General features: G+C 36.1%; 1 protein-coding gene across 1 annotated transcript in view; it reads right to left on the bottom strand.

Annotated features, from left to right (window-relative positions):
• Positions 1–14585, bottom strand: part of TRHDE (thyrotropin releasing hormone degrading enzyme) — a gene marked incomplete at its 5' end in the record, with an annotated part of 371592 nt that overhangs the window by 352676 nt on the left and 4331 nt on the right. The window contains one exon of the mRNA XM_081311312.1: positions 5820–6093. Within this exon, the coding sequence (XP_081167438.1) occupies positions 5820–6093 (274 nt within the window). The remainder of the gene's footprint in view (positions 1–5819; positions 6094–14585) is intronic.

The raw sequence follows: 14585 nt of genomic DNA, 5'->3' as shown, positions 1-14585 counted from the left end.
CATAATACTACAAAAAAAGCTCAGGCCACCTGGAGAGACCACACACATATGTCCCAGATGAGAGCTCCAATGAGATCCTATAACCCAAATGAGATGCTCCTCAGGCTCAGATCACTCAGGCTTCTGGCTATTCTGTCACCACAGTCAATGAGCCTCCCCAGGTGATACCCCGACATGTGAAGCAGAGTCGATCGATCTTTCCCTGTTGTGTATTGCCCAAACTCAACCCATGGAATCCAAAAGCAAAAACAATGGTTTTTATCGCTGTTTTAGGATGGTTTCTTATTCACAATATTGATTGGAACCACTTTTAGAAGGAAGTTGGGTTCTGCCATTAAAAAAAAAAAAAGCCTAGAAACTTGTGAATTGGCTTTGGAACTAGACTGTGGGCAAAACCCAGAAAAGTCTTGAGGGGATGTTAGCATAGCCTATGGACCTTGGGGGGGGGGGCTTTTAAGGAGGGCTTGAAGGGACAGTAAGGTAAATGCTATTGAAATCTGAAGAAAGGATGATCTTTGTCATGTAGTAGAAGAAAGTCGGACAACCCTAACCTTTATAGTACCAAGAAAAATAAAAACTTTAACTACCGAACCATATTTTTTAGCTGAAGAAACTTCCAGGCAGAACACTAAACATGCCCCCTGCTTCCCCTTATGGACCATGAACTTTATAAAAGAGAAGAGATAAAAGAATAAATTGTCCAGTTTTCAAGCAAAATTTAGAGAAAATGTGAAAGAGCCAGGATTCATTGGATTAGAAATTAAAACTCTTCTCCTTCCTAGCTTCAACAGATGGCCAAAGATGATCAACACAAGAAACAATGTCAGGGAAAAAAAATAAAAAAACATATACAGGTCACTATCTGGAAAACATGGTCTGAAGATGCAGCCAAAAGCATTATTATCTTAAAACCTAAGAAACTCTTAAAATGGTGCCCTATAACCTTTTCAAAATCACAAAACACTTTATAAAAATAATAATGGCATGCCTAATAAAGTCTGTTAAATAATGAGCATCTAAGAATCTTTATTCCACAAAGCCTCAAAATAGACAAAGGTTCATCTTAAAGAGATCTGTGGGTATAATTTTGCCTAATGGAGTTGATATATTCATCCATCACTTTATATATGTATGCTTTCTTAAAGTAAAAAAAAATCAATACAAACAAGCATTAGACTTTGGAACCCCAGCTTTTTACTGGTAGGAAGCAAACTGAGGGTATTCAATTGCAACACAAACTCCTTTTATTTAATTTATTATTGTTTAATTGGAAACACAAACTAATTTTTACTTGGAAAGAAAGAAAGCCTTCCAAGACAAAACTGAGAGTCCAAAGGATGGGGGCACATATCAAGAAACCAACTCCCAGGGAGCAGTGCTGGGCCAATATTACGGAATCAGCAACATGTAGCCAGTTGGATTTCAGAACTTCAGTGGACGAATGACTACTTTATCTTCCCATTTTCTCCATTCATAAATAGAGAGAGCTATTTCAATAATTATATTCCAGTCTCACTGTTCTCTGATGGACTAGAGTGATGGGGTGGAAAGGAACATAGGGAAAAATAACTTGTTGATTTAGGTAATGGGTCACCAGGGTGAGATAAACCACATCCCAAAATCAAACCCAAGTCATTCTCATCTGCATCTGAACCTAAATTGGCTGAAAAGATCACAGATCTCAAGCTTTAGCTTGATGTTACAAATGGAATCAGACCCACTGGCAAGTATAAGTTGTATATGGGACAAATGTAAGTGATTTGTGAGCAGGGAACAGGCTGTTAATTTTACAAAAGGTCTACAAATTCTTTGACACTCCTCTCATCAAGAACTGGAGTCTATTTTCTCTTCTGATGAGCCAATACTATGCTTAGTGACTCACTTCTAATCAGCAGAATATAGTAGAAACAATGCTGTGTGACTTCCTAAACTTAAGTCAAAACAGGACACATAGCTTCCACCTCGTTCTTCTGGGACACTTCCTTTTAGTAATCTGAATGAGTTTAAGAAATCCAACTCTCCTGAGGCTACCATGCTTTGAGCATGCCCAGGTCACATGAAGAAGCCACATGTAAATGTTGGAGCCAGAGCCTCAGCTAACATCCCAAGAGACTAATAGCCAGACAAAGGGGGTTCCAAATGATTCTGGCCACAGCTGTCAGGTTGCTATCAACCATCATGTCTCCCAAACTGAACTGAGACCCAGAAATCAATAAGCAGAGACAGGTTGCTCCCACTCTGCCCTTCAAATTCCTGACCCACAGAAATTTTTCAGCATAACACAATATATGCCTCACACATTTTGGAACAGTTTGTTATGGCATTATGGTAAGCAGAACAATATTGTAAAGGAAGAATGCATACTTCCAATTTTCAAACAAGAAAACCAGGACAAAGAGATGATATTAAGTAATTAACCAAGGTCATAGAGAAGCAAAACAAATTATGAAACAGACCTATGTGATTCCAAAATTCAGGTTTGTAACCATAATGCTACACTATTTTCCACAGGGATATCCTTACCTCTATATCTTTTCTTATTAACATCTGCCCTATCATGGATTATATGTATGCATTATCTCATTCTCTAAGACCAAATCACCATTTTGGACCTAATTAACTTCTTTCTCCTCCATGAAGCCCAATCCCTGGACTCTAACTCTTAGCAATTTCTTCCTCTAGTTTTAGTTATTTTCTACAACTTCCAATTGACAATTAATGAATACTGATGACACTAATTCAAAATTAGTGAATCAGTTGCTTTTCCTCTGTACATTCCCTGGCTGCCCTCCTAAGTTATGGTCCTAGACTAGATTCTGAAAATTCAGATTTCTACAGGATGAGGTAGGTAATAAATAACAGTAAAGTGGAAACCAGACACAAAAGAATATAAGTAGTCTGGATTAAGTTACACTAAGATGCAAATGCCATGTATAAATGATATTGATTTTCTTCATAGTCTATCACCACCTGACATTTATTTGTTTATCGCCTCTCTCTTCTCAGTAGAATATAAGCTTCTTGAAGACAGGAATTTCTGCTTTATTTGCTGCTGTATCATGACAGCCTGTAACAATACCTGAGACTCTGTCAATAAATTTCTTTTGAAGGAACAAGTGAATGAAAAAACATTGCCAAATGGAAATGTAGGCCCAGTGTTATAAAAATTATTGATAAAGATAAATAGTTTTCTGGGAAATCTCTCAATTTCTAAGTGTTGACAACTAATTAAGAACATTATAAGTCATTTTAGGGTTGGGCAAACATAACTTGTCTGCATTCAACATGAAGGTTGCATTTCCAATGTTTGTACTAGAGGGATCTTAGATTTTTATGGTTCTAACTATTTAAAATAGTGTTTTGCAAAGTTTAGGTAGTTTGATAAGTAATGATGGCGATGATAATGCCTCGAAGATTCACATTTAGGGCACTGCCACAACTCTGCTCTGCATTATTAATATGCTACCAATGTTCCTTTCTCAGGGCTCAAAGAAAATTGTTTCACCTTCTGGTCTGAAAGGAACACCTGGACTTCACACAACCATCCCATATCCAAGATTTTAAAGCTCAGCTTCCTCTCCTTTGCTGTCAAGGGTTGAAAAATGTCATTTCCATGTGCTCCCAGTAATGAAGGGGAAAGGCAGTGAAAAGAAAATAGATTGAATTTCAAAGGGGTGACAGAAAAAGAGAGTCAAGTTTCAAACTGTATTTTCACAGTTGATAAACAAGAGGTCCCAATGGCAATTTTGTTTTCTTCTTTCCTGATTTTAGTATTTTTAGATTATATAATCTAAAATCTTATTTCAGTTGACCTTTTGATGTTTTCCAGTAGTATGTTTTATCTTTTCTACACACAAATTATTAAGCAGAAAATTTTAAATGTTTACTAATTGCTTAGAGATTCTCAACTCCAAAGAGAAGTCACATCTAAATAATTAGAGTGTGTCTGGTTTTAAAAATGGGTCACTTAGCAACAAGCATAACTGTGTAGGGCTGATGGCACTTTTAAGATACTTTAAAGGAAATATACTAGAAAAAGCATTTCCAGTATACCTCATGCTAGCTGACCCACAGCAAGTCAATCATCAACTTTTGAACACGCAAAAGGAAATGAGGTGTCTTCATGTTCCTTTTTCTGTTTATGGTCCAATGAGTACATCTTTGAAATGGCCATAGATGATATCAACAAACATCAGAGGAATTCAACATTCCAATGATTATAAGCCCACAAGGGTAAAATGCCTCCCAGCCGCCCTCTATAGTCTGTATTTAGGATATTATTTTAATGATTATACAGATGAATTCATTCTATGTAGTTCTTCAATAATGGCATTAATTTTTTTATGAAGCAGATTTTATTTTTTTAAAACAGGTTCTACTGTGATTTAAATTAAAAGTAACAGTGAGAAAAATTTCTTTATCCAAAACTATTTTTCAAAATTGAGGTTACTGTAGAGCTATGAACTTTCTACAGATCAAAAATATAGATTTCTATTCTCCTATTCTGTTATGTTCAAGCAACATTGAACATGATGGCTGTGGGATGGGAGAATCACAAGCTGAGCTCTCTTATAGACATGCAGGCGAAATGGTGAAACAGAGTTCCCAGGGCACAGGAGGGACAGCACAAAATTAGAGATCAAACCAACAGATTTGGCTTATGTCTCTATCACTTTCTAATTTTTTTGACCCTGGGCAAGTTACTTAATCTCTTTAAACTTTAATTTACTCATTTGGAAAAAAGAAAATCGTAATAGCTTGCTTTATGGTTCATAAGAAAATAAAACACATGCATATTTATTGTGTAAACCACTGAAATGAGAAAGCAATTGTTAATCTGGCACGGTCTGGCCCAGCAAAACACACTGTAATAGTATGTGAAAAGTGCCCAGAACACCATGGTGTCACAAATGATAATGATCAAAGAAAATCCAATCGGTCCTGATCATAAATTTATGGCAGACAATGCTCCCTGTATCTCATCCTTCCTAAGAAAATAAAATGAAATAAAAATAAGCTGTAGGGGCTGAGGTTGTGGCTCAGCAGTAGAGAGCTTGCCAGGCACACACAAGGCGCTGGGTTTGATCCTCAGCACCACATAAGTGTGTGTGGATATATGTATATATATATAAAATAATGAATTAAATAAAGGTATTAAAAAAGCTGTCTAAGGACATCTATAATATAACATCACTTATATCAAAATGTAAAGCAGGATATGTATTATAAGTGGACATATACAAACTGTACGGAACCATGCATGGAAATGACAAATGGCACATTCATGGCAATGTCATCTCTAAGGGGGGCAAGGGAATGAGATCAGGGAGGGCTACAAGAGGGCTTCAGCTCTACTCAATTAAATAAGCTGAAGCAAAGTTAGCAAAATACTCATATTCTATTGATCAGGCTAGTAAGTGTGTGGAGCTTACTATGTTATTTGCCACATTTTCAGTACATTTGGAATATTTCACCATAGAAAGAAGCAGTTTTCCCAGCCCACAGAAGCAGAAACAGGCAATTTCCTAGAGAAGACAATAGCTGTTTTAGAAATACCCCAGGGTGGGGTGTGGGGGCAGGGAAGATGAAGAGGGATGATGAGGTAGGTAGGCAGAGGTGGTTAACGGAATAAGAGGGCTGGGTAGAAAAGAAGTTTTTCTTTGACTCTGAAACCAAGAAGATACTTTGCCCCAAATAATTAAAGAATTCAACTACATAAGATGTAAAGAGGTTATAAGTGATTCATTATTAATCCATAAATCAGGTTCATTAACAGAGTGTTCATTATTCCAAAACAGCATTAGGTTGAAAATACTTACTACAACCCCACTCTTGGTGGTGGTTTCTCTGAATGTGAAGTTGCAAATCGCCCAGGCTAAATAATATGTAGACATGAGAGGTGTCTGTGAAAAGTGATCCGTTACCCATCCATCTTCCTCAAACACGGAAGTTTCCACTGGCATATTGGATAGAGATAAATAGGTTGCTTGATGCTTAATGCTGATTTTGAAAGTGGCCTTGTAGATTGGCTCATCAAAACATGGAAATGCCTTTCTGGCATGTGTTGGTGAAAACTGAGTAACACCAAGGAACCTGGAAAAAAAGAAAATGACATTCCAATTACATTTGTGGCTTAAGTTATGTCCACATTACATTCTTTTGCTGACACTATATCTTGTCAAATTGGAAAATAATTTTTTTTCGTAATCCAAGAAATAGCATAAAAGCAAAATTCACACATAACGTATTTCCCCAACAGTGAAAGTTCTTCAGGGAAGTTTTTGTCTCAATTAAAGTAAATTCTCTATATCCAGAGCAGTACATTTTAAATGAAATGTGTACGCTTTATAAAAAACAATTCGCTGACATCATCTTGGCTAATATTGGGACATAATGACTCTGCCTTTTGGTGGGTTTTACCTTCCTCCCTGAAGCCTGGGACATAAAAGGTATAAGGAAACTCAAATCTAAAAGTTGTCCTCCAATATAAATAGAACATAGATCTCCACCAGGAAATATCTGTACCCTCAAATTTCAACAAGACATAGCCTGGTTTTGTTAAGAAAAAGGACTTTGAAATGTGTTCAATCTTGATTTGAATTCTGGCTCCTTGAGTTCCTTAGCTGTATCAGCTTGCGCAATTTCTAAACTTTAAGCAATTGTTCATTGCTTAAAAAGAAAATAAGCAAGTCTAACTGAAAAAGTATTGTAAAGCTCAGAGGGGGAGAAAAATGGGGTAAAGCAACTATCACTGTGGACAGGATGTAACAGGCAGGTGGTAACCAGAAGTCACTGATGCACAGTATTCAACCTCTCTTAGTAATAGACACTGATACTGAATAGTCCAGAGATCATTGATTTTCACCACAGCAGTCTCCCTTATCTGTGGTCTCATTTTCTGCAGCTTCAGCTACACATGGTTAACTGTAGTCAAAAAATATTGCCATAGTACAATAAGAAATTAATTTATTTTGAGAGAGCAAGAAAGACCACTTTTATATACTCTTATTAAAATATATTAATTGTTATATTTTATTACTAGTTTTTGTTGATCTCTTACTATGTCTGATTTATAAATTAAATTTAATCATAGGAATCTACATTTAGGAAAAAAATAGTATATATAGAATTCAGGACTATTAATGATTTCAGACATCTACTGAGGGTCTTGGAAGGTATACCCCATGGATAAGGGGGACTACTGTACTGATAATATATATCATATTAATACATGTTAAAGTAAATACATAATTTCAAAGTGTGTACATATATAAATTAATGCATCAATTTTGAGATCAAGCTATACGTCATGAAAACTCTTAAGTAAAAACAGCCTCTATATCCTTTCACAGTTTATAGTTAAAAATGAAGACACCCAACTTGGTTACTTTGAGAACAATGCTCTTCTAAATAAGAAAACATTCACAGCAAAAAATAATCCAACTTTTTAAAAAATACTAGTTATAAAACTTGAAAGCAATTCCATATCAGACCCTTCATAAAACATGACTGAGTATGATAGCAATTTCTTTAAAAGGCTCTTCACTCCTTAAATAGTTAACTACTGCTCCTCTCTCCACCATCCAGGGTATACATGGCCAATCTAACATGGTAAATTTTCCATTAAATCCAAAACTTGTCCTCAAAATTATTCTCAGCACGTAACTTCAGGCAAGTGTCATCAGTCAATACAGGTTGACCTATGTACTGGATCTAACTGGCTATCCCTGGTTCAAACCATGAGGTATAGATATTTACACCATTTTTAAATTGTCAAGAGCCTACTATTTAAAGTTTAATTTTAAAATAGAAAAAAAAAGAAAACATCTTAAAGATAAATTGTACACTTATGGAGAGTCATCCTAGAAATAGCACTGGGTGCTATATACCAGACCTTGTTAAGTCACTTAACTACCTGAGCTTGATTTTAACTAGTAGAAAGAAATAGTTTCTAAGCCTTCCTCACAAAACTGTCAAAATGATAAAATGAGATAATATATGGGAAAGAAGTTTTAACTATAAATCTTTACACAACTATAAGATTACAGATGAATGCAAGTTAAAAACAAATTATCCCATTCTTGTAAAATTTCTTAAAAGAAAAACTAGATCCAGTAGGTTAAGTGATTTGTCCAAAGACATACAGGCAATTAGCACAAACTTGAATCTAGAACTCGAATGTTCTGTGTCTAATGAAAAGCTAATTACATTTCAAAAACAGTAAAATTAACTCTTAGCCATAATTTATAAATGTTTCAATTCAACTGTAGGTAACAAAGGATCTTCTTTCCACATTTGCCAGAATCACAGTAATATTTTTTTCCAATTATTTTCTGCTGATAGTGATACCATTTTTGCTTAATGAAATGTCAGTACCTTTTAGTTAAAAAGCACCCATTTGCAATTTTATCTTCCTGTGCTTTTATCTTACAGAACACTTGTGAATCTTATCTTTCAACACATTAATTAAAACATCTACTGATCTTGGTATTTCTCTCCTGGGGCTATTTAAAAAATACCCATGGAATTTTATATATGAGGAAAAGGGTTCCCTTTTAACAGTCAAGTATCTGAGAACTCCAATTCCAACTGTTGAACAATTAGATATTGTCTGCTAGGTGTGAGTTTTTTACTATGCTAGTTACTTGATAGAATTTTTTTAAAGATCCAACCATCTTTGTCCTTAAAGTCCTCATAATCTAACTGAAAAAAAAACACCTAAGTGAGTCTCTGTGTATACATAAATACATGAAAAGTCAACTAACAATATTAGGAAAGAGTTCTTTAAGAGTTCAACAGAGAGGTTATAATTAGAATATGTTAGACTTTAAGCAAAAATCAAAGATTTGACAGTAAGTAATTAATGGGTAGGAATTTATTAGATGTAGAAGATCTAAATACCTCTAGGCTAATGAGAAACTAATAAACCAAATATTTATGCAGAGGAAACATCGTGCAGTCTCTTTTTGCCTTACTTACTAAGTAAATATGTTAGGGAAGGTAGCAATTTAAATCACTTATCCTCAGGGTTGAAAAGAACTATCAAGATCATCTAGTGACATTTTCTGCAATTAATATTCTTAATGAATTCATATACACACATTATATATCTATGCACAGAGGGCTACCATATATTCTGATAATGTCTAAATGAGGAAATACCAATTTCACAGTCTGGCACCTGAGGACGATTGCAATTGAATTTCAATTCAGTATTTAGAAAAAATCAAAAGGAGTCCCTTGGTAAATAAAAGCAGTTGGACTAGATTACATTTTAAAGTCTTTTCCAAGCTCAAGATTTTATAGCTAGACAAAAATGAGAACTAAAATATTCCCTAAATTTGATGAGGTTCTTTTAAAATGTGAAATTACACTACTGATAAATAGATTTGTACTGCAAGTTCTATAATGCATTTGCTTCTCGTTCATTTCTGAGTGTTCAATACTGGAGAGAAAAGGTCAATTTACATGCTTCCTTCCTGCAAGAAGTTTATACTCTAATAAAGTAAATTAAGCCTACACTTAAACAGGTATTATACTAAAAGTCGTGAAAAAGAAGGAAAATGCATGAACAAATTACATTCTCCTTAGGCAGGGTTCCTGTACCTTTGCACTACTGACATCTTAGGCTGGATAATCATGTGCTGATTGGATGGAGGGGTGGGCAGGATGTTGTCCTGTGCACTGTAGAATGCTTAGCAGTATCCCTGGGCTCTGCCACTAGATGCCGGTAGCATCCCCTCTCTACAGTTCAGATGACCAAAACTATGTATAGACACTGCAAATGTCTGCTGGGGGTAAAACTGCCCCACTTCAGAACCACTGGCCCAAAGAACTCAAAGAGGGGCCTATAAAGAAGGAAGGGTAAGAATTGGTCTTGAAACCTGGGTAGAAGCTTAAAGGTCAGAATGGATAGAGAAATGAGGGGGTCAGCGATAGGTAGAACAAAAATAAACCTTATTTTTTTTCCCCTGTGGTACTATAAATGGAACCTAGGAACGGCATACTATTACTGAGCTACAATCCCAGTCCTATTTATTTATTTATTTATTTATTTATTTAATTATTTTTGAGCCAGGGTCTCCCTAAATTGCCCAGGTGGGTCTCAAACTTGCAATCCTGCCTCAACCTCCCAAACTGCTAGGATTACAGACATGTACCATAATGCCTGGCTTAGCAATAAATCTTTAAAATAACTTTTGACACACATATTAACTTAGTTCTCTGGCAGCTGTCTTGCAGATTCTGGTTATTTCAGATCTCAGTATCCATCTCTAACACCTCTCTCACCCTGATACACTCCTTTTTAACAAAGAGAGCCAGTTTCAAGCCAGTGCCCTCAACAGGTGACAGTGCCTGTATTATTTCAAAAATATAATTTCATCTCTACTTCATATATTTTATGATTGCCTTCAACTGGTCGAAGTGAGACTTCTTCAATGAATACTGTCATTAAAAACATCAAAGAGGCCTTTAGAAAAGGTGGTTTAAAAAGAAAATAATGATTTTTGGTGCCTGAGTGAATATGAGGTAAGTTTGAGGTAGTAGCAGCACACCAGGTATAAGAAATAAAAAATTAAAAGTTGAAAACATTTTAATCAATAGTATGGGTATAAAATATATGTATATGTATGTAAATACAACAAAAAGTAAAAGAAAGCAGAAGATAATGGGGACAAGTATTTTGTTTTCTGCTTTTCTATTGCTTTCTTAACCCAAACTATTTTTTTATCTTTGTATATATCCTGTTATTACAAGAAAAAAAATACCTTTTCCAAAAGTGACACTCTGGAAGTATCACTCCGAGATGTCACTTTAGCATAACTAAGAAAATGTGAATAACATAGATGTCTTGTAATTCTTTTCTATCTAAAATAAATTACCTGATTTCCTTAACAACTTGTCTATTTGACATTTTGGTTGATCTAAGGAGGGCTTGAAGCGCTGTGCTGCCTCTGAAGGATATAGAGTATTGATTTCTTCTTATTTCTGCAGAAGTTCACTAGGCAAGCTACTTGTGTGAAGTCATTATGATAATATTCAGCAGAAGTAATGCATTAATGTTGGTTGATATTGCCAACAAATTACAGTATGTGATACAAAACAATTTATGCTCCATTATTTTGTTTGCCTTTTTATAACAGTGAAATATACAGAGGAAACAAACATTTGAATAACACTTTTAGTATTCAGATTGATTCATGGCTTTCCCCCAATGACAAGAGAACCTCACAAATGGCATGAAGCATCAGAAAGATTTCCATTTTGGCCACATCTATGTACACCTCAAGTAGAGCACAGAGAAAAAGCATGATCTTTGAACTTCTAAGGCAAGTGCAATTTGCCTAGTTTAAGACTGGTCATATAAACTCCTAAGACATAAAGAAAAGTTCCCATGGACCATTCAACTGACTGCAGTCAGTGGACTGTTACAGTCAAGGAAGGTACACATGTCCCATTGAGAGTGAACCAAGTTACAAGGTCATGGAAGTTACACATCGCATTTAAAGCTAAGGTTGTTAATCAAAATGCAAATTGTTGCTCAATGACGAAACATTTTAAGTCAAAATGGGTCCTTGTTTAGACTGTGTATTTTTATGTACTTCAATGAGTCATTAAACCTCTGCCATTTCGGAAGAGAAGTACTCCTGCTGAATATTCAATGCTATAAGCAAACGTGTAGTCTATTTTTTAAATAACCATTCTAGTAAACTAAAAACATAATGCAATAATGCCAGCAATATGTATGTAGGAAGTGGTGCGTATGTGAATAATCGTGTTATAAAAACAGAGCACAATATTCATAATTGTTTTCCCATTTATGTAGTTCTAAACACTCTTATCAAAAATGAGTATAGAGTACTGGGTCACCATTGATGAAGAGTATAATAATGCACTAAAATCACCTTCCCAGGCCATAATATTACGTTTTCATAAGGATGAATAAAAACTAGTGTCTGAAATTCATTTGCTTTATTTTGGAAAGAGGCAAAGTATTATGTGAGTATAAAGTACTTCCACTGTCAAAACTCACATGAAGTCTTGGAAGCCATACCTAATGACTGACATCCTTTCGCTTGGCACTGGGGTTTTTCTGCTTGCTCTACTGGCACTGTCCTGAGCCTTCAGTCGCTGGTTCCTGCTGTTCTCACTGCTGATAGACAGCAGTGCCATAATCAGAAAGCTCAGAGTTTCTTTTGTTTTCCCAGTCTTTCTGCTCCCTCAGTTCTCTCCATCTCACAGGGTTTGAGTCATGCTTGGGGTTTCTCTAGCTAGGAAATCCCTTTGCCTATCCTCTTCCTCTCCTCGTAGTGGCAGGCATCTGCCTGTTCCTCCTTCTGCCTCTCTGAACTCTGCTTAAGGGGCAACAGCTGAAGGAATAAATATAGTGCACATTTTGACAGAGTAAAACCAATGGTCCTACACTATCTTGTAGCAGTGCAAATAGCAGATCTCCAGGCATGGAAATAACATAATATTTAATACACACAGAAGTGCTTCCTAATTGTTACTGTTCTCAGGGCTTTGTTACCCAGGCCATCCTCACAACAACTCTATGAAACAGAGTATCATTATCCCCATTTTCCAGACAAGGACACTAGACACAGAACAAACAGGAAATTGGCCAAGGTCATAAAGCAAATAAGTGGCAGAGTTAGGGCATAAAGCCAATGAGTCTGGTTGCAGATCTTCTGCTTAGGAGGAAGAGAAGAAACACACTAAACACACAGACAGACAGTCTCTCTCTCGCTCTCTCTCTCTCTCTCTCTCTCTCTCTCTCTCTCTTCCATCTAGCAAATCAACCAAAAAAAGCTAGAATAGACTCTTAAAAGAATAATGATATAAAGATAAAAAATGTTCTTTTTTTGATTTGGGCATTTAGGAAGAAAATTCTAGACAATTAAATTAAAACTTCATCCTGCAAGTCAGCCCAGGTATGCACAGGGAGAACTCCACTCCCACCATCCTTGCACAACAGATGCAGAAGTCCTTAAAGGTCAGGCCCACCTGGGCATTCAGACGACTGGAGGCCCTTCAACCTACTCAGCTCCAAGAAACACACACTCTTATTCAACCCCCATAGCCCCACTGCCACCATTCATGAGAATCATCTCATATTGTCCAGGAAAGTGGAAGAGCGGGAGTATTTTTCATATTTGAATTTTCCCAAATTCCACCTAACAAAATTCTAACTTTGAGAGACAGCCTCTACTCTCTAGGTAGGATGGCATAGGACTTTGAAAATCTCTGGGGAAGCCTGACCACTATCACAGATCTGGAAGGATGTAAAGCGCAAGCAAAGAGCAAGCAAAGAATTAAGAGAACAATGATAATAGTGTCATATGATGATGACGATGACAATGGTGGTAATGGTGATTATTATCATTGCTTCAGGGTGGAGCATGAACATGGGAGTAAAGGAGATGCCCTTCCTTACGGACTATAAAGTGTATTTTAAAGGTAAATTGTTTCTTTCTTGCTGTTTTTTTTTATCACTCTTGGAATTCATTCTTGAAGAGATGAGTCCTTATTCTAACACTCAGATTGACCACCCTCAAGAAGACTACCCCCCTGCTCCACTGTCTCAGGTCTGCCCACTTATAGAGTGGCAAGAATGAGTTTAAACAAATACGTTGTGTGAACCACAAACCAAAAAAATGCTGGGAAAGCCAGCATCATGCCCATCTTTGTTTGAAAGAGATCCAGAGCAAACAGGATCTGGTTGCACTGAAGAAATAAAAGCACAGCAAACTCATTTAACTCTTTCAGAGAGGCTTTATGTTGTATTACTATCCAGGATGATCAAATCAGATGATAATACAGAAAAACATAGTAAAAAAATACCAGTTGTACCAATTGTATGAATTCTCCTCCCTGAGTGAGTCATGATTAAAGGGTCAAAGCTTTTATGAAATATGTGTATGTGTGTAACTCTCACACACACACACACACACACACACACACATACATTCACATACATACATACATATATGTATATATATGAGATTTGGTTTCTTGGTAGCCTTTTGAATTGCTACCAAAATCCAGCACTGGACTCAGTTTAGCCACACGGTTGTGTGTGCCTGACAGAAAAACAATGACCTAAATCCATCAAGGAATCACATAAAACCTTTTTCGCAGAAACAAATGGTTCTCAAGATTTTTCAGTTCACAGCCCTCTACAGAAGGGCAAAGAGCGTCACACTCCCACTTGCTCTTGTAAAACTATCTGCTTGCCAAAGTGAATGGGAAAAATGAGGCTGCTCTGAACATCAAAATCATGTGGTGGTTCTCTTGCTTTTATTATATATCATAATATTAATTCATTCCAGAAAAACCACAAAGCATCAAGCCATCTACACTAATATCACAAAAGAGCCAAGTATCTACCCAGAGTGCTTTGCCACAAGAATTTTGGCAAAACGGTGGTCCCAAGTCTCTTTGAGAACCACAATTATTATTCTTCCATTTTACTCAAGAGATCATGGTTTCTCTCCAAACACTTGTTTATAGAAAAAGAACATCTATTTTTATTCTGACTTCTCTCATTTTGGCATGTTAGAGACCCAATCAAAGTTTGTCAA

Source organism: Spermophilus citellus (genome assembly GCF_964194105.1).
Source record: "Spermophilus citellus genome assembly, chromosome: 10".
In the NCBI taxonomy this organism is placed as follows: Eukaryota; Metazoa; Chordata; class Mammalia; order Rodentia; family Sciuridae; genus Spermophilus; species Spermophilus citellus.
The sequence above is the reverse complement of the archived record's forward strand: the minus strand, read 5'-3'. Positions and strand labels throughout refer to the sequence as shown.